The sequence below is a fragment of the Tachyglossus aculeatus genome, chromosome 4 (assembly GCF_015852505.1).
Source record: "Tachyglossus aculeatus isolate mTacAcu1 chromosome 4, mTacAcu1.pri, whole genome shotgun sequence".
Classification (NCBI taxonomy): Eukaryota; Metazoa; Chordata; class Mammalia; order Monotremata; family Tachyglossidae; genus Tachyglossus; species Tachyglossus aculeatus.
The window spans coordinates 39,377,985-39,398,734 of NC_052069.1; the positions used below are offsets into that span (position 1 = coordinate 39,377,985).

At 43.2% G+C, this 20,750-nt stretch overlaps 1 protein-coding gene across 1 annotated transcript in view; it reads right to left on the reverse strand.

Moving 5' to 3' along the window:
- Positions 1 to 20,750, reverse strand: part of COL24A1 (collagen type XXIV alpha 1 chain) — a 500,281-nt gene that overhangs the window by 385,071 nt on the left and 94,460 nt on the right. The window contains exons 6-7 of the mRNA XM_038745410.1: positions 8,313 to 8,366; positions 4,047 to 4,100 (exon numbers count right to left, since the gene is read on the reverse strand). Of these exons, the coding sequence (XP_038601338.1) occupies positions 4,047 to 4,100; positions 8,313 to 8,366 (108 nt within the window). The remainder of the gene's footprint in view (positions 1 to 4,046; positions 4,101 to 8,312; positions 8,367 to 20,750) is intronic.

A 20,750-nucleotide genomic window follows, 5' to 3' on the forward strand; every position in this document is an offset into this window, starting at 1 on the left:
GTGCTTTGCACATAGTAAGCGCTTAATAAATGCCATTATTATTATTATTATTATTATTATTATTATATCCTCCTAAGCATACAGTGCAGTGCTCTGAACACAGTCAGCACTTAATATATACCCTTAATTGGTTGACTGAAGCATCTTCTGGTAGAAATAATAGTTATAGCATTGATTAAGCACTTAATGAGTGCAGAAAACTGGGAAAGAGAACACAAGTGGGGATAAATTGATTGTCAAAAGATTTCCCTTCTCTCGTTGCCAGCCTGAGGAGACATTCTGTTCACCTCACAGGTTGAGAGGACACCTCAGAGAAGCAGACAACAAAAACATGCATAGTAGCAATAATCATTCATTCATTCATTCAATCAATCATATTTGAACGCTTTCTGTGTGCAGAGCACTGTACTAAGTGCTTGGGAAGTACAAATCGGCAACATAAAGAGATGGTCCCTACCCAACAATAGTGGTGTTTGTTAAGAGCTCACTTTGTGCCAACCAATGCACTAAGCACTGAGCAAAGGTAAACTGTTCCATATCTTTCTGGGATAGGTTTGATAAATTGGCAAGAAAGATAAACACTGACAAAAAGCACAGAAGAAGCAGGAGATAACACCTGAAATCTAGATCATCTAGTAAAGAAGGTTTTCTTTCATTGTCTCTCCTTCCCTGCTTCTGGTTTTTGTGAATTTGTCTAACTTTGCCTCCCATCCACTGCCTTTTTCCCAATACTTTAGATTGCCTTTCCACATGCAGGCTCCATGTAACTCTCAATGTTTTAATGCTTCTTTCACTATGGTTCGAGACAGAATCACTATGCATTTCCACAAAAATGTTCTTACGCTACCCAGAGTCAAAAAATAACGAGGTCAAGATTATCTGGCATCTTATAACAGTATTTGTTTTCCTTGGCTTTCAGGCCAGTGTTCCTCTGGCACAAGCGCTTGAGACCCATCCAGTTTTGTGGTGCTGAAAGGCTGAGCTCTAACTTCAATCCTGAATGAATGAACAATTTAGCGAATGAATGGACTAATGAAGAATGGACCCAAAGCAAGTAGTTCTGCAACTGAGAAAAACTTCACATTACTTGTCAAAGAAATTCTCTCTCCAGTCTGAGTCGGTATAAGGCAGAATCAATGCTGACTTCCCCAAAGAAAAATCTAGAACCATAAATTTCTTTATCAGGTCACCATTTCTGGCTACATTTCAATGGCACCAGTGAGGGATGGAAAAATAGCAAATTTGGTCATCATCATAATGATAATTGTGGTATTGGTTAAGCATTACTGTGTGCTAAGCACTGAGTAGACACAAGATAATCTGGTCCCACATGAAGCTCACAGTCTAAGAAAGAGAGAGATGGGTATTGAATCCCCACTTTGCAGATGAGGGAGCTGAGGTTCAGAGAAGTTAAGTTACTTCTCCATGGTCACAAGCAGACAGGTGGTGGAGCAGGATTAGAACCCAGGGCTTCTGACCCCCAAGACCCATGCTCTTTCCACTAGGCTCCAGTGGATTTTATGACAGATTAACAGAGTGGGTTGAATGAAAGAGATGAGTTGGGGATAATGCCAAGTCTGCCAGTTCCAGTCTTTTCATGGGTGTCTTACAATGCACTCAGCTGTTTTTCATCTTGAATATCCAACCCCTAAACAACTGTTCACACTACTTCCCCAACCTGGGACACCTTCCCTCCCCCTTCTCCAAACATCAAGGAGCAGCATGATCTAGTGGAAAGAGGCTGGCCCTAGAAATCAGAGCACCTGGGGTCAAATTCTGGCTCACCACTTGCCTGATGTGTGACATTATGCAACTCACTTAATTCCTCTCTGCCTCAGTTTCCTCATCTGTAAAATGTGGATTCAAGCCCTGTCCTCCCTCCTTCTTTGACTGTGTGCCCCATGTGGGATGGGGACTGTATCTGGCTTGAATAAATTGTATCTCTCTCAGAGTTTAGAACAGTGCTTGACACATAGTAAGCTCTTAGCAAATATCATAATTATTATCATCATCAAACACCAAGTGTAGTGAGCACCCCAATGAGATGCAGCATTGCCTAGTGGATAGAGCAGGGGCCTCGGAGTCAAAGGACCTGGGTTCTAATCCCAGTTCTGTCCCTAGTCTGCTGTGTTACCTTGGGCAAGCCCCTTAACTTTTCTGTGCCTCAGTTACCTCATCTGTAAAATGGGGATTAAGACTGTGGGCCCCATGTGGGGCATGAACCATATCTAACCTAATTAGCTTGTATCTATCCTAGCACTTAGCACAGTACCTGGCTCATGGTAAGCACTTATCAGCACCATAAAAAAAATACCGTTACTTCTGTTCCTCACCCTTCCTCTCCTTCCATGCTGTACCAAAATTCCTCCTCTTTGAAGCTTTCTAAGATTTATTTTCCTTTGCACCCAACCTTGGATGCACTAATCACTCCAGATACCACTACACATCTTCTGTGAATAGTTTCATTATTTGTATTCTTCCATTAAATCCCTCCATACAGGTATTTTTTAGTCTACTTCATTTCTCCTATTAGATGCACACTTCAAGAGCAGAGACCATCATTCCCATAGCTTTCCACAGCACCTAATGCGGTGCTCTGCACAAAGAGGATGTTTAATAAATGGGATTCATGTCGGGTCATGTTAGCAAATCCTCTCTCGGCCATATTAAGTTAGCATCAATTGTTTCCCATTCCAGAACAGCAAATCTAGTAAACAACTTGAAAGACTGAGGAAAAAGAAATCAGACATGGCTGAGAGATTTCACTAAAGTCCCTTGAGAGAGCAGTTGTTAGATGGTCTTTTTCTAATAAGAACTGTCATGGTTTAAAAATCAACAATTACCTCTTGAATCCCCCAGGGGATTTAATAGCAACTTAATTGCAGATCCAAGACTTCCCTGTGGAGGCTTTAAATAACTTATCATTGTGTATGCACTATTCAGTTTTCGAGGAACACTTTTCATAGAATTTACCATACTAATGATGATAATAATAATACCAATGGTACTTAGTTTATCATTCAATCATATTTATTGAGTGCCTACTGTGTGCAGAGCACTGTACTAAGCACATGGAAGTACAATTCAGCAATAGAGACAATCCCTGCCCATACCAGGTTTACAGTCTAGAAGGGGGAAGCACTTGTTTAGCACTTAATAATAATAATAATAATAATAATAATAATGATAATAATGGCATTTGTTAAGCACTTACTATGTGCAAAGCACTGTTCTAAGCGCTGGGGGGGATACAAGGTGATCAGTTTGTCCCACGTGGGGCTCACAGTCTTAATCCCCATTTTACAGATGAGGTAACTGAGGCTCAGAGAAGTTAAGTGACTTGCCCAAGGTCACACAGCAGACATGTGGGGGAGCCGGAATTCGAACCCATGACCTCTCACTCCAAAGCCCATGCTCTTTCCACTGAGCCACGCTGTGAGTGTGTGCCAAGCACTGTTCTAAGCCCTGGGGTACATGCAAGTTAATCAGGTTCAATGCAGTCCCTGTCACACAAGGGGCTCACAGTCTTAATCCCCATTTTACAGATGAGGTAACCAAGGGCCAGATAAATTAAGTGATTTGCCCAAGGTCACACAGCAGACACCTGGTGGAGACAGAATTAGAACCCAGATCCTTCTGACTCCTAGGCCCGTGCTCTATCCACTAAGCCACTCCTTTTCATGATTTTCTGTCAGACTTACTAAAGCCGAATATTAATTCCTTCATGGATTTCTGTCCCCACAGCGGTAATCCTGAACTTCAGGGGAGTCACCAGCTCTTAGCTACTGCCCAATCTGATTGCAAACAAGACACATGTGAAGAAATTCACTGGGCATAAACTTGAAGAGTTCTTCACTGTTAAAGGCCTACTAAGCGCTTAGTACCGTGCTCTGCACACAGTAAGCACTCAATAAATATGATTGAATGAATGGATCCAGTATTTACTAAACTGTAGAGTTAAAACTACAAGTTGTGCTACCATCCAACTCCGGACTAGCTCCTGCATGCCTTCAAAAGTCCAAGTAGAAAAGGGAACAAAATCTTACCTTTTCACCTTGAAACCCAGGGGGACCTATTAATCCCAAGTGTCCTGGATCACCCTAAAAAACAGACATAGAGGTTACTATTCCACTGAAAGTGTTTCAAAAGAATACCGTGTTGTGACAATTGCACTTAGGATGAAATGATAAATTCCCTTTAGTGTGAATTCATTCATTCATTCATTCAATCATTTATCAAGTGTTTACTGTGACAGAGCACTGTACTAAAATTCACACCTTACATTGTATTCACACCTTACAAAGTGTGCTCTCCATGGAAGGAATTGGAAACTGATGAAATACTAACTTTTCAGGAAAATCAGTAACTTCTAAAACATGTGTTCACTTGGCACCCTTCCTTTGAGGAGGTTGGGGGAGTACATAGGAGGATTTTATTAGTTCTCTTGAAATCTCACAAAATAGGGAGTAAATGTTCTGATATCAACTTGTTTGCAGAGGACAGTAGAGTGACGGACCTAATTAGGTAGGGGAAAGATCAAAATTAGAATCCAAGTGTCTCCTCTCTCATTTCCATTGATAAACCCATGGTATCTCACTCTAGGGAATACTTGGTCTTGCCTTCATGCCACACAGAATTGCGCTGAACCAAAACTTGCATTTTTAGTCTTTGTTTACTAATTAGGGGGTAGTAAAAACCGTTTCTCAACAATTTTTTCAAACCTCACCAAACTGGAAATATATCTGTTTATAAATTTAATTTCTGCTTTCAGCCTTTGTAAACATTATCAACCTCTAAATATTACCACATTTCTCTTAAACTGTATTAACCATAATCAGTAGATGGGTAAGTCAAAAGTCAGGAAGAAGCAGCATGGTCTAGTGGATAGAGCACGGACTTAGAAGTCAGAAGGACCTGCGTTCTAATCCCGGCTTTGCCACTTCTCTGTTGTGTGACCTTGGGCAAGTCACTTCACTTCTTTTTCTCATTTAGCTCATCTGTAAAATGGGGAATTAGACTGTGGGCCCATTGTGGGACAGGGACTCTGTCCAACCTGATTAGCTAGTATCTACCCCAGTGCTTAGAACAGTGATTTTACACATAGTAAGCACTTTCATTAATTCATTCAATCATATTTATTGAGCACTTACTGTGTGCAGAGCACTGTACTAAATGCTTGGAAAGTACAATTCGGCAACAGATAGAGACAGTCCCTACCCAACAATGGGCTCACAGTCTAGAAGGGGGAGACAGACAACAAAACAAAACAAGCACCATCTTCATCTTCATGATCATTCACAAACCTCCAAATCTCAACATATCAGGAGAATCACCCTATATTTTGTGCCTCTAGAAATACCCAAGGAAAGCACCTGATTTAAATATGGATGCTTACACACCACATATTCTATTCTCTATTTGTCAATCTAGAATGGACTTCTCTAACTTCCACGTTGTAAGAAAGAGGGTAAACTATACTTAAATCTCTAAAGAGGTCTTCTGCTTTTGACTGTGCAGATCAGCTGCATATGTGTGAGGAATGAAGCTTCAGAAATAAACATCCAATCTCGTTCCCAAGTAGTCCAAGCTTGAATTCATCACGACCAGGAAATATAGTACTTAAATGCCAGAAAGGAAAATTTGGTCTTCGAGAATTGTAGCTTTTTGAGGTGAATCAAAGAATCTACTAAGTCTGTTGCATTGTTCTCTCCCGAGCACTTAGTCCAGTGCTCTGTACACAGTAGTGCTCAATAAATAACACTGATTGATTGACCGAGAAGGAAGTGAAATGTTGATCATCCAGTTTAGATCCAGACATTATGAAAATGTTTTTCTGCTGAAAGATCAATTTCCTGGTATGCAGAGTCCAAACATAAACTCCTTCTAGTATACGGAACACATGAAATCCTGGTTTAAATAGACCAGTACCTGGTACTGGTCCTCTAAGTGTTCTTTGAACAGAATTCAAATTTAAAATCATTTGATTTCACTGGGGGTGTTTCACCCCATTTTCTCCAAAGGGACAGATTTGTTCAGTCAATCGTGTTTACTGAACCCTTACTGCGTGCAGAGCACTGTACTAAGTGCTTTGGAGAGTTTAATACAACAATAAACGGACAAGTTCCCTTCCCAAATCGAGCTACCAGTCTAGAGGGTGTTGTGTTGTACACTCCCTTGCGCTTAGTGTTGAGCCCTGCCACCTGCAAGCATTCAATTGATTGATTTACACTCCAGGGAGGGCAGCAGAGCCTCCGCCCCTCTCTGATCATCTCCTGGAAGTCTCAAGCCTCTTCTCTCCCTGCTTCGGCGGCAACCGTGTCAGCTTTCAAGAGTACTAGACTCCAACTCCCCTTCCTCAGCCCTGCTTTAGGATGGCATGGCTGGCAAAGCCCAGAGCCCTTTGCCTGGTAGGTATGTGTCTGTTTATTATTATTTCATACACTCACAAGCGCTTAGTACAGTGCTCTGCACACAACAAGCACTCAATAAATACAACTGAATGAAAACCACAGAGGCTGAGTGCTCTGGGACTACCATCAGGACTGCCGTCCAGGTGAGCTTGGAGCAGCTCCATGAACAAATCAACTGGATTATTTCATTCGTTCATTCAATTGTATTTATTGAGCGCTTACTGTGTGCAGAGCACTGAACTAAGTGCTTGGAAAGTACAATTTGGCAACAGATAGAGACAATCCCTACCCAACAATGGGCTCAATTATTTGATCAACCCATAACTTCACTTGGGCAGGATAAACTGTGGAGAAGACCGACTGTTTGAAACTACAGTGCTTGGCACATAGTTAGCGCTTAACAAATACCATTATTATTATTACCCCTAGGGCAGGATTTGGTGTGAGACATGCAACACCAAGCCAGTGACTATTTTTATACTCTACTATTTCCCCTCTCCCCATTTTTATGTCTGTCTACCCCTGTGGACTGTAAATTTCTGATTCAGTCAATCGTATTTATTTAGTGCTTACTGTGTGCAGAGCACTGTGCTAAGAGCTTGGAAAGTACAATTCAGCAACAAAGAGAAACAATCCCTGCCCACAACGGGCTCATAGTCTAGATGATGATGAGGGTATTTGTTAAGCACTTACTATGTGCCAAGCACTGTTCTAAGGGCTGGGATAGATTCAAGGTAATTGAGTTGTCCTATGTGGGGCTCACAGTCTTAATCCCAATTTTACAGATGAGGTATCTGAGGCACAGGGAAGTGACGTGATTTGCCCAAAGACACACAACTGACAAGTGGTGGAGCTGGAATTAGAACTCATGACTTCTGACTCCCAAGGGTCACATCTACCAAATCTGTTGTATTGTCCTTTTCCAAGTGCATAGTAAAGAGCTCTGCAAAATAGAAAGAGCTCAATAAATCGCACTGATTGACTCAGGGCTTTGCTATGAAGAGGATACAGAATTGGTAGATTGCTGTCACCCGGTTTTCCCCTGTGTCCACACCAATAAGACGATATAGTCGTGCAGTGTACAGTAGTGAGCCTGCCTTAGGGACATCTAACCCATTCCTGTGCCAAGATATATAGCCGAGAGGAGAAGGCGTGTATCTGGCAGGCATCCCCTTGCAGAATATGAGCGTTCACTATCCTCCCGCAAGCCTGTAACCTTGGCATTATCATTGACTCATCTCCCTCGGTGCATAGCTTTGGCATTATCATCGACTCATCTCTCTCAAACAACCCACACATTCAATCTGTCACGAAATCCTGTCAATTCTGCCTTAATAACATCGCTGAATTCCACCCTCTCCTCTCCATCCAAACTGTCACTCTGCTCCTGCTGGAGTGTTTATCTTAGCCCACCTTTACTACTGCACCTGCCTCCTCACTGGCCTCCCTGCCTCCTGTCACTACGTCTCTCTCCACTCCAATCCAAACTGTAGACCGCAAGCCGTTTGTCGGCAGGGGATGTGTCTGTTTATTGTTATTTTGTACTCTCCCAAGAGCTTAGTACAGTGCTCTGCACACAGTAAGCACTCGATAAACACCACTGAATGAATGAATGAATGTGGGAACATTCTGCCTCGTCTTCAGAAGGTACATGGGGCTCATTGCATTTTCATTATCTGATTATGTATTTTAATGTATTACACCGTAACTGGTAATTCTTGTATCTGGCACATACAAAACAAGAATAAAAGAGGATAGATTAATACGCGAACAACTGCATCATCACCCAGTTGATGCCATAGTTTCTTCTCGATCAAACTGAAGTGTAGTAGCATCTTGTTCTCAAAAGGAGAAAAATGAAGCTGAAAGACTATATATTTTTAGTCACAAAGAAGAAGTTACCTTTTCTCCAGGAATTGCTTGACCAGGAGATAAACCTGGGTCTCCTTTAGGACCCTGTTGTACAGAAAAAAAATTGAAAATATTAATGCGATGCAGAGCCATATGCATGGGGCGGCAATGTGGGGTGGTGTAAGGAGCATGAGGCTTCTAGTTCCAGCACTGCCACTCAATTGGTGTGTGACCCTGGACAAGGCACTTAGAAGCTTTCTGGGCCTCAAGAGTCCCCATTTGTAAAACAGGATAAGATTCCCTGCTTTTACCACTTACATTGTGGACCTCATTGGGGACGGGAGTTGTATCAAATCTGGTGATATTGTATCTCTCCCAGACTTTAGCACAATGCCTGACACACAACAGGGACGTGATAAATACCATCATCATTACTGCATCACCAAACACTGAGCAGCATAGCCTAGTGATCGAGAGTGAGAAAGTACATGGGTCCTCCAGTCAAGGGACCTGAGTTCTAATCCCAGCTCTGCCATGTGCTTGCTGTGTGACCTTGGATGAGTCACTGAACTTTTCCGTGCTTCAGTTTCCTCATCTATAAAAAGGGAACTAAATCTTAATCCCTCCAAATTAGATTGTGAGATCCACGTGGGACAAGGACTGTGTCCAACTTGATTTTCTTGCATCTATCGCAGCACTTCGTACAGTTTCTGGCATGTAGTAACCACTTTATAATATACATACTATACTTAGTACTTTGCTCTGTACACAGTAAGTGCTCAATAAATATGATTGAATGAATGAGTATGTATATATTATGTACTATTTAACAGTAATTTCATATGTGAATTTAACATGGTGCTGAGACTTATTTTCAAGAGTGAAAACACTTTCCTGAAATATTTAGTAGTGATGGTCAGTTATGAGTTTCAGTTCATTCATTTATTCATTCAATCATATTTATTGAGTGTTTAATGTGTGCAGAGCACTGTACGAAGCACTTGGAAAGTACAATCATACTCTATTTCTATTATCCCCAAATAGAGTTTTTCACTTTGAGTATATACAGATGTAACTAAACTATCACCAGGTGCACCTGCCACTAGCATTTTCCTCACACACAGTCTGCCTGTATTAGTTATCAGTTACCTAGGTAGTCTCCCTTCAGTCATCTCTCCGCTACCCAGTCATTACTCAATCTACTCCAAGAGGCCTTCCCAGACTAGACCCCACTTTTCCTCATCTCCCACTTCCTTCTGCATCTCCCTGACTTGCTCCCTTTGCTCTTCCCCCATCCCAGCCCCACAGCACTTACGTACATACCTGGAATTTAATTTACTTATATTGATGTCCGCCTTCCCGCACTGTAAACCCATTGTGGGCAGGGAATGTGACCGTTTATTGCTGTATTGTACCCTCCCAGGCACTTAGTACAATGTTCTGCCCACAATAAATGCTCAATAAATACCACTAAATGAATGAATAACCCTTTATCATTGAATTCTCTATCTGCACCCCTTCACTAATGCAGAAAATCAGAAGCTGGCTTAGTTTAACAGTCCTGCAAGGGCAACAGCAGGGTAACAAGGGAGTAAGGGCAAGATGAAGTGTCATTTCATACCTTCTCAAGTGGGGTGCATCTGGTCTATGCCTTTCCACGGCCCGCTGCTGCCCCCCATTCATTCATTCAATCGTATTTACTGAGCGCTTACTGTGTGCAGAGCACTGTACTAAGCACTTGGGAAGTACAAGTTGGCAACATATAGAGATGGTCCCTACCCAACAATGGGCTCACAGTCTAGAAGGGGGAGACAGACAACAAAACAAAACATGTGGACAGGTGTCAAGTCATCAGAAGAAATATAAATTTCCACTTTGATGGATTACATCCACAGCCTCAGGACAGTGCTGCCTCCTTGTGGGATCGGAAGCAATTAGGCAAGTGATGATACCCGGTTAGCAGCCAAATTCCTCGATGGGGGGCTCCATGCTGACTCATTCATTCATTCAATCCTATTTATTGAGCACTTACTGTGTGCAGAGCACTCTACTAAGCGCTTGGGAGAGTACAATACAACAACAGACACATTCCCTGCCCACGGCAAACTTGCAGTCTAGAGACGTGGGAGACAGCCATTAATATAAATAAATGAATTACAGATACTTGCTGTGGGGCTGCAATCGGGGAAGAACAAAGGGAGCAAGTCTGGATGACTCGGGAGGGAGTGGGAGAAGAGGAAAGGGGGATAATCAGGGAAGGCTTCTTGGAGGAGATGTCTCCTTTGTGTGTACCACCTCCCACTCTCCTGGCCCTACTTTAAGAGACCTCATATGTTCTCACAACATTATAGTGAATCCAATAACAACAGTTTATCAATCAATTAATCAACTGTATTTATTGAGCACTTCCCATATGCAAAGCACTGTAGTAAACTCTTGGGAAAGTACAATATAATATGTTCCTCAATGCCAACTCTCTCCTTGACCCCCCTCCAATCTGGCTTCCGTCCCCTACACTCCACAGAAACTGCCCTCTCAGAGGTCACCAATGACCTCCTTCTTCCAAATCCAACGGATCTACTCTATCCTAATCCTCCTCGACCTCTCAGCTGCCTTTGACTTCTAGACTGTGAGCCCACTGTTGGGTAGGAACCAACTCTATATGTTGCCAATTTGTACTTCCCAAGCGCTTAGCACAGTGCTCTGCACACAGTAAGTGCTCAATAAATAGGATTGATTGATTGGACACTGCGGACCACCCCCTTCTCCTCAACACGCTATCAAACCTTGGTTTCACAGACTCTGTCCTCTCCTGTTTCTTCTCTTATCTCTCCGGCCCTTCATTCTCAGTCTCCTTTGCAGGCTCCTCCTCCCCATCCCATCCCCTTACTGTAGGGGTTCCTCAAGAGTCAGTTCTCGGTCCCCTTCTGTTCTCTATCTACACTCACTCCCTTGGTGAACTCATTCGCTCCCTCGGCTTCAACTATCATCTCTACACTGATGACACCCAAATCTACATCTCTTCTCCTGCTCTCTCTCCCTTCCTTCGGGCTTGTATCTCCTCCTGCCTGCAGGACATCTCCATCTGGATGTCTGCCTGGCATCTAAAACTCAATATGTCCAAGACTAAACTCCTTATCTTCCCTCCCAAACCCTGCCCTCTCCCTGACTTTCCCATCACTGTAGACGACACTACCATCCTTCCCGTCTCACAAGCCCGCAACCTTGGTGTCATCCTCGACTCTGCTCTCTCATTCACCCCTCATATCCAATCCATCACCAAAACTGGCCAGTCTCACCTCTGCAACATCGCCAAGATCCACCCTTTCCTCTCCATCCAAACCGCTACCTTGATGATTCAATCTCTCATCCCACCCCGACTGGATTACTACATAAGCCTCCTCTCTGATCTCCCAACCTCCTGTCTCTCCTCACTTCAGTCTATACTTCACGCTGCTGCCCGGATCATCTTTGTGCAGAAACGCTCTGGGCATGTTACTCTCCATCTCAAAAATCTCCAGTGGCTATCAGTCAACCTACACATCAGGCAAAAACTTTTCACTCTTAGCTTCAAGGCTGTCCATCACCTCACCCCCTCCTACTTCACCTCCCTTCTCTCCTTCTACAGTCCAGCCCACACCCTCCGCTCCTCTGCCACTAACCTCTTCACTGTATCTCGTTCTCGCCTGTACTACCGTCGACCCCCAGCCCACGTCCTTCCCCTGACCTGGAATGCCCTTCCTCCGCACATCCGCTAAGCTAGCTCTCTTCCTCCCTTCAAGAGCTCACCTCCTCCAGGAGGCCTTCCCAGACTGAGCCCCCTTTTTCCTCTCCTCCACCCCATCCCACCCACCCTACCTCCTTCCCCTCCCCACAGCACCTGTATATATGTTTGTACAGATTTATTACTCTATTTATTTTACTTGTACATATTTACTATTCTATTTTTTTGTTAATGATGTGCATCTAGCTTTATTTCTATTTATTCTGATGACTTGACACCTGTCCACGTGTTTTGTTTTGTTGTCTGTCTCCCCCCTCTAGACTGTTAATCTGTTGTTGGGTAGAGACCGTCTCTATATGTTTGCCGACTTGTACTTCCCAAGCTCTTAGTACAGTGCTCTGCACACAGTAAGCACTCAATAAATACGATTGAATGAATGAATGAATGTTCCCTGCCTACAAGGAGCTTACAGTCTAGAGAGGGGCTTATGGTCTAAAGTTAATGAGCTGGTGGAGCTGGTAGACATAATCCCTGTCCCAAAGGATGTTATAGTGTAGAGGAAGAGTTTATAGTCTAAAAGGATAAAAACATGTGTCCTCTCTCCTTCTTAGACTGTGTGTCCCATCATCAATCAATCGTATTTATTGAGCGCTTACTATGTGCAGAGCACTGTACTAAGCGCTTGGGAAGTACAAATTGGCAACATATAGAGACAGTCCCTACCCAACAGTGGGCTCACAGTCCATGTTGGACAGGGACCATGTATGATCTGCATGTACCGTATCTACTGCAGTGCTTAGTGCAGTGCCTGGAATATAGTAAACGCTCAATGGATACCACAATTATTTTTTAGTATTTTTAAACGGTTGGCAGATCTTAACCTTCCTTTCCTCCTTTCCCTTTAATCAATTCATTCAATCATATTTATTGAGCGCTTACTGTGTGCAGAGCACTGTACTAAGCACTTGGGAAGTACAAGTCGGCAACATACAGAGACGGTACCTACCCAACAATGGGCTCCCAGTCTAGAAATCAATCAGTGATATTTATTGAGCCCTTACTGTGTGCAGAGCAAGGTACTAAGTATTTGGGAAGCAGTGTAGCCTAGTGGAAAGAGTACAGGACAGGGAGCCAGAGGACCTGGGTTCTAATCCTGGGTTTACCACTTGCTCACTGTTTGGCCTATGGAAAGTCACTTAACATCTCTGTGCCCCAGTTTCCTCATCCTCGAAATGGGCATTCAATATCAGTTCTTTCTTCTACTAAGCCTGTGACCACTATATGGGACCTGCTGATCTTGTATCTACCTCAGCGCTTAGTACAGAGCTTGGCACATAGTATGCACTTCAGACAAACCAGAATTATTACTGGGAGAGTACAATACCACCAGTTGGAAGACCCATTCCCTCTTGGAGATAGGGGAGCAGGAGAGATAGGCATTAAAACAAATTATGTAAATATGCAAATGAATGTTGTGGGGGTTAAAGTTTAGGGGGGCTATCAGTCATTCAATCATGTTTATTGAGCACTTACTGTGTGCAGAATACTGTACTATGCACTTGAGAAAGTGCCTTGAAGGATACAGATCCAAGTGCATAGGCAATGCAGAAGGGAGAAGGAATAGGGGAAACGAGGGCTCAGCAGGGAAGGCCTTTTGGAGGAAATGTGACTTTAATAAGAGAAGCAGCATGGCTCAGTGGAAAGAGCACGGGCTTGGAGTCAGAGGTCATGGGTTCTATTCCCGGCTCTGCCATTGTCAGCTGTGTGACTTTGGGCAAGTCACTTAGCTTCTCTGTGCTTCAGTTACCTCAACTGTAAAATGGGGATTAAGACTGTGAGCCCCATGTGGGACAACCTGATTACCTTGTATTCCCCCCACCAGTGCTTAGAACAGTGCTTGGCAAACAGTAAGTGTTTAACAAATGCCATTATAATAATAATAATAATAATAATAAGGCTTTGAAGGCGGGAGGGTGGTGGTCTGTCATATATGAAGGGGCAGGGAGTTCCAGGCCAGAGGAAAGATGTGGGCAAAAGATCAGCACTGCGATTGATGAGATCAAGTTCCGGGTTGGAGTTGGAAGACCAAAGCATGAGGGCTGGGCTGTAGTAGGAAATTAGTGAGGTAAACCAGGAGGGGGCAAGGTGACCAAATGCTTTAAAGCCAATGTTAAGGACTTTTGGTTGGATGCTGAGCTGTGGGAGAGAATGAGTTTTCCAAGGGAGTGGATGTACATGGAGACTAGAAGGGGACCCAGAACTGAACCTTGAGGGACTCCCACAGTTAGGGGATGGGAGGCAGAGGAGGAGCCCTTGAAAGAGACTGAGAAGGAGTGACCAGAGTGAAAGGAGGAGATCTGGGAGAGGACAGTGCCATCGAAGTTGAGGTTATGTGTTTCCAGAAGAAAGGGGTGGTCCCCAGTGTTGAAGGTGCCTGAGCCGTCTAGGGGAGTTAGGATGGAGTAGAAGCCATTGGAATAGGCAAGAGAAAGATCACTGGTGACCTTAGAGAAGGCAGTTTCTGGGGAGGTGAAGAGGCAGAAGCCAGATTGGAGAGGGTCAAGGAGAGAGGTCCCAGTTCAAGAGAGTTCCAAAAAGGATTTTTTTTCTGTCTTCAGAGAGTACGACATGGCGCTGTTTCCTTTCACACATTCATAGTTGTTTAAAAATAGACCTGACTCTCGGGCTAATGGAAGAGAGAAAGCAGAGGCAAATTTAATACGGCCCACAAGAGACCCCAAGTTTCCTTTCCCAGTTTAGGAATGAGTCACCGCTGGCATGGAGTCCCATCTTCAAGATCTAAACAAAAGGGAAAATGATTTTTTTCTAACCTGACCTCTTACACTCTACAACTATCACCACTTGTACCACCAAGGATATAATTTAAGATCATTGGTTCCATGGCTTTTTGACCTCAAAAATTGCTCCTGAAATTTGATTTACCCCCAAGATTTCCATTTTTACCCAAGAAGAGATCATTTAGTTTTATACCATTAAAACAGCCTGCTAAAACACAGCATGATTAGTGGAAAGAGCATGGGCTTGGAAGAAGATGTGGGTTCTAATCCTGGCTCTGCCACTTACCTGCTGTGTGACTGTGGGCAAGCCACTTAACTTCTCTGTGTCTCATTTACCTCATCTGTAAAATGTGGATTAAGACTGGGAGCCCAATTGGGACATGATTATCTTGTATTGACCTCAGTGCTTAGAACAGTGCTTGGAACATACTAAGTGCTTAACAAATACCATTATTATTATCATCATTATTATGTGGAGAAAAACCTCATTGATCTGGGCCTCACTCTTGGAAACTCTTAATTGTGGTAGGGCATTCACCTTTATCGTCTATACATCTGCTGCAAGATCTAAAAAACAAAGCTTTCATTTACCCTACAGTAAGCAAAGCCTCAATCAACCTATAAGCCCTCCAGGCTGCAGATAATATGCAGAGGTGAAGGGAGAGAAACCCAGAATAATTCCTGTCAATATGGCTGCAGTCCAGACAGATTTAAAGAGAAAGCCAGAGAAGGGATCATTATTAGCAGCAGCAGCATCTGAGTTGGTTTGTTTGTTTGTTGGGATTTATCAAGAACTGTTCTAAGTGCTGGGGTAGATATAAGATGAGAAGCAGTGTGGCTCAGTGGAAAGAGCACGGGCTCTGGAGTCAGAGGTCATGGGTTCAAATCCTGTCTCCACCACTTGTCAGCTGTGTGACTTTGGGCGCGTCTCCCCCTTTTAGACTGTGAGCCCACTGTTGGGTAGGGACTGTATATGTTGCCAACTTGTACTTCCCAAGCGCTTAGTACAGTGCTCTGCACACAGTAAGCGCTCAATAAATACGATTGATGATGATGATGATGAGTCACTTAACTTCTCTGTGCCTCAGTTACCTCATCTGTAAAATGGGGATTAAGACTGTGAACCCCCTGTGGGACAACCTAATCACCTTGTAACCTCCCCAGCGCTTAGTACAGTACTTTGCACATAGTAAGCACTTAATAAATGCCATTATTATTATTATTATTATCCTCTCCCTGGCCTGGAATGCCCTCTCTGCCCATCTGCCAAACTAGCTCTCTTCCTCCCTTCAAAGCCCTACTGAGAGCTCACCTCCTCCAGGAGGCCTTCCCACACTGAGACCCCCCCCTCCTCTCCCCCTCCCCACCCCCCCGCCCTACCTCCTTCCCCTCCCCACATCACCTGTATATATGTTTGTACAGATTTATTACTCTATTTATTTTACTTGTACATATTTACTATTCTATTTATTTTATTTTGTTAATATCTTTTGTTTTGTTGCCTGTCTCCCTCTTCTAGACTATGAGCCCTCTGTTGGGTAGGGACCATCTCTATATGTTGCCAACTTGTACCTCCCAAGCGCTTAGTACAGTGCTCTGCACACAGTAAGCCCTCAATAAATACAATTGAATGAATGAATGAATACAGGTTAGATGCAGTCCTTGTCCTAAATGGGGCTTGCAGTTTAAGTAGGAGGGAGAACAGGTATTGAATCCCTATTTTACAATTGGGGAGACTGACGCACAGATAAGTTAAGTCACTTACCCAAGGTCACACAGCAAGCAATTGGCAGAACCCAGATCCTCTGACTCCCAAGCCCATGCCCTTTCCACGAGGCCAAACAGCTTCAGAGTGCCTACTATGTGCACAAAAATACTGGAAGCACGAGGAATACATGATAGTAGTCAAAGTTTTGGTGGCTAAGGTGATGGCATGATTGTGAAGGTGGCAGAATAACTCATAGCATTTTTGGGGGGGTATGTCATTTACTATTCTTTGAACTTGCTCATAAACCTGATACCTGAGCACTGATGACGTGGACTTTAGATTACTGGATGTAGTGAAGGAGTAAGGAGTAAAACTCCGCACTCTCGGCTACAAAGCTCTCCATCACCTCGTTCCCCTCCTACCTCACCTCCCTTTGCTCCTTCTCCAGCCCAGCCCGCACCCTCCGCTCTTCTGCCACCACTAACCTCCTCATTGTACCTCGTTCTCGCCTGTCCTGCCGTCGACCCCCGGTCCACGTCCTTCCCCTGGCCTGGAATGCCCTCCCTCCACACATCTGCCAGGCTAGCTTGCTTCCTCCCTTCAAAGCCCTAATGAGAGCTCACCTCCTCCAGGAGGCCTTCCCAGACTGAGCCCCCTTTTTCCTCTCCTCCTCCCCATCGCGCCCGCTCTACCTCCTTCCCCTCCCCACAGCACCTGTATATATGTTTGTACAGATTTATCACTCTATTTTACTTGTACATATTTACTATTCTATTTGTTAATGATGTGCATTTAGCTTTAATTCTATTTGTTCTTTTGACCTGACACCTGTCCACATGTTTTGTTTTGTTGTCAGTCTCCCCCTTCTAGACTGTGAGCCCATTGTTAGGTAGGGACCGGCTCTATATGTTGCCAACTTGTACTTCCCAAGCGCTTAGTACAGTGATCTGCACACAGTAAGCGCTCAATAAATATGACTGACTGACTGACTGAATGAAAGGCCAGGCAGCCTGAATGGGCAAAGCAGATGTTGACCCCAAAGTGGACTTACCCACCTTGAGTTAACAAGGACTTGTATCTGCTCATCTTTTAGACTGTGAGCCCACTGTTGGGTAGGGACTGTCTCTATATGTTGCCAACTTGTACTTCCCAAGCGCTTAGTACAGTGCTCTGCACACAGTAAGCGCTCAGTAAATACGATTGATGATGATCTGATTTCTTTTGGGGTTCTGCATCCCTAGTGAGTGGCCTACATGCAGAGCAGACTTGGACTTTGTGTTTATTCCTTCTGTGCTAGTTCTAGAGCTGCTTGCCAAGAACCTCCTTGGTATAGTTTCTGCCAAGAACCTCCTTGGGATAGTTTCATGCTGCTACATCTATCTCAAAAATACAATGGGTAAGTCCAGCAGTGTGGCCTAATGAAAAAAACATCATTATTATCAGATCGCCAGACACTGAACAGTATTGCCTAGTGGTAACAGCAAGGCACCAGGAATCACAAGACGAGAGTTCTAATCCAGGAACTGTCACTTGTCTGCTGTGTGATCTTGGGCAAGTTTATGAACTTCTCTGTGCCTCATTACTCATCTGTCAAATGGGAATTCAATACCTGTCCTCCCTTTTATTTACAGTGTGAGCCTCAAGTAGCACAGGGACTTTTGTCCAACCTGATTATCTTGAATCTATTCCATTGTTTAGTACAATGTTTGGCATGAAGCAAGTACTTAACATATACCATCATTATTATCATTATCATCCTCATCCTACTCCTGGCTTAAAAACAAATGCACAGTAATGTTAGGTGTTTTTATTACACTCTTTGGTTAGAAAACTGTTAGAGAACTAATGAACATTCTTCTGATAATGCAAGCCTGTTGGGAAAGAGTTTATTCATTAATAATAATAACGATAATTGTGGTCTTTTTCAAACACTTATCGTGCAATACACTGTACTAAGCAGTAGGTTGGATACAGCAAATTGGGTTGGACAAAGGGACTGTGTCCAATGTGGGGCTCACAGTCTCAATCCCCATTTTACAGATGAGGTAACTGAGACACCGAGGAAGTAAAGTGACTTGCCCAAGGTCGTACAGCAGACTTCCGAACATGCGTGGTTTGTGCTTAGTGTGGAACATTTGGTATTGAAACACAAGTTTTCATTAAAAAGGGGCTTTGCAAAAACACTCTTTCTTCTGTATAGGAGAACTAGGGGCACATGGTCAGTTGAATATACTGAGACAGAAAGAGCTAGACCCACAAAAACCCGAGAGGTAGAGCTGAGTTCAACTTTCAAACATGAAGACGCAAATTGTGACTTCCTATCCATGACTGAAAAAACCTGTGCCTGAACAGGAATCCATTTCACAAAGTGAGCATAAAAGGGCAGGGTCTTACTCTGGATCTGGCTAATGGAATACTGACTTTTCTAAAGTCTCTGTTCGAGGAGACCAGTTCAACTTCCAGTTGCTGTGTGGCACACTGGTCTGTCTACCTCTGTTGTCTCCCAGCACTCCCCTACTTTGGCATAAAGACTTAATGAAAATGCAATTATTTTGCTGGGAATTCGGAGTTTGCTATTAGTAAAATGTAAACCCCCATGACTTGGATATGTCCATTTCTCTTATCCATCATTAACCAATTAATAGTATTTATAGAGTATTCATTATCAGCAATCATGTCTACTAACTCTGTTGTACTTTCCCAAGTGCTTAGGACAGTGCTCTGAAAATGAAGCGCTCAATAAATACCAACGATTGATCAACAGAGTTAATTGATACAATACCACCTTACAAGGAATTTACAAACTTGGGGGTGGATAGTTACTAAAATAATAATAATAAAAACATATAGAGAGGCAGGCTGGCCTAGTGGATGGAACACAGGCCTTGGAGTCAGAAGGTCATGGGTTCCAAACCTGGATCCGCCGCTTGTCTCTTGTGTAAACTTAGGCAAGTCACTTCACTCCTCTGGGCCTCAGTGAACTCATTGGTAAAATGGGAATAAAGACTATGAGCCCCATGTGGGACAGGGACTGTTTTCTCCCTGATTACCTTCTATTTACCCAAGAACATTGTTTGGCACATAGTAAGCACTTAAATACCATAACGATCATTATTATTATATAGAGCCCTAAGGAAACAAGTGTATCTACATTTGACTTACAATGCTCCAAGACTTACCATAGTATGTATCATTTTTGTGAAATTTTTCAGGGTTTTTTTTTTTTTTTAGTCTGCTCCCCAGACATGAGGACACAGCTGGCCCAGTGTGATATCATTAGCAAGAACCAGCATCTGAACCTCAGAAGATCGTTGGTATTACAAAATAGGAATTTAGTTTTTTTTCTCAAAGGAGTATTTTTTGGGAGTGAGAGTGAATGAGATCAAAACCAGAGGTGGGGGCTTGCCAGAAACTCGGAAATAATAATTTCCATCACATCACTGGAGGGAAACCCAGAAGTCCTGTAGTCCCTGCCTCATAATTGATCTGCGTAAAGCCATTGGAAATGCTATTCAACATCATTATTCATGGTCATGGTAGTTTACTGAGCAACAATATTTTACAGCGAACTGGATTAACCTAGAAGGAAATTTTGTTTCTGCAGTGGAAGACATGTTTAGATTAAGTTTTTGTAAATAAACATTTTTTTGTTTTTTTTGTTTTTTTTTAGTGCATAGCTGTGTAATGGTTATAATTGCCTGGCTGGCCCAGAACAGTAAGCACGTGGCAGGTTAATGATGCCATTCCTGAATCCAGCCCTCATCTTCAAAGGGCACTGTAGAAGTACTTGCATATTTCACGAGCAGCAATGAAGATGACTATCTCTCTAACAAAGAAACAAAATTCCCAAGAGCCCATATCCTATTTGGTGGCATCAGCGAAATGGCTGGGAAGCAGCAAATGAAGAGTGTATTTTTATTCTCAGTCTCCTGGTGGGAGCTCTGAGACCTGTTAATGAGACAAATGATCCTCATCTCCACTATTTCACTTGATTCATGATTGAGAACATTGCTGGATGTTTCTAAGACCACAATACGATACTTTGATCTCTCCTGTTCTTCACAGAGTTTAAAGACAGATGGCACTGAAAGATGACTCATTGTAGTCTTTGCTTAAATTGCGAGTTTTCACGTGAAATCGAGAATGACCAGATTCTAAATTGTCCCTAAGTGGTGGCCTTGCATTTGCATTGTTGCTCTCCAACACACTACATGTCTATTTATTTTGAATATGTCTCTGTTTTCTTAATGACACTTCTT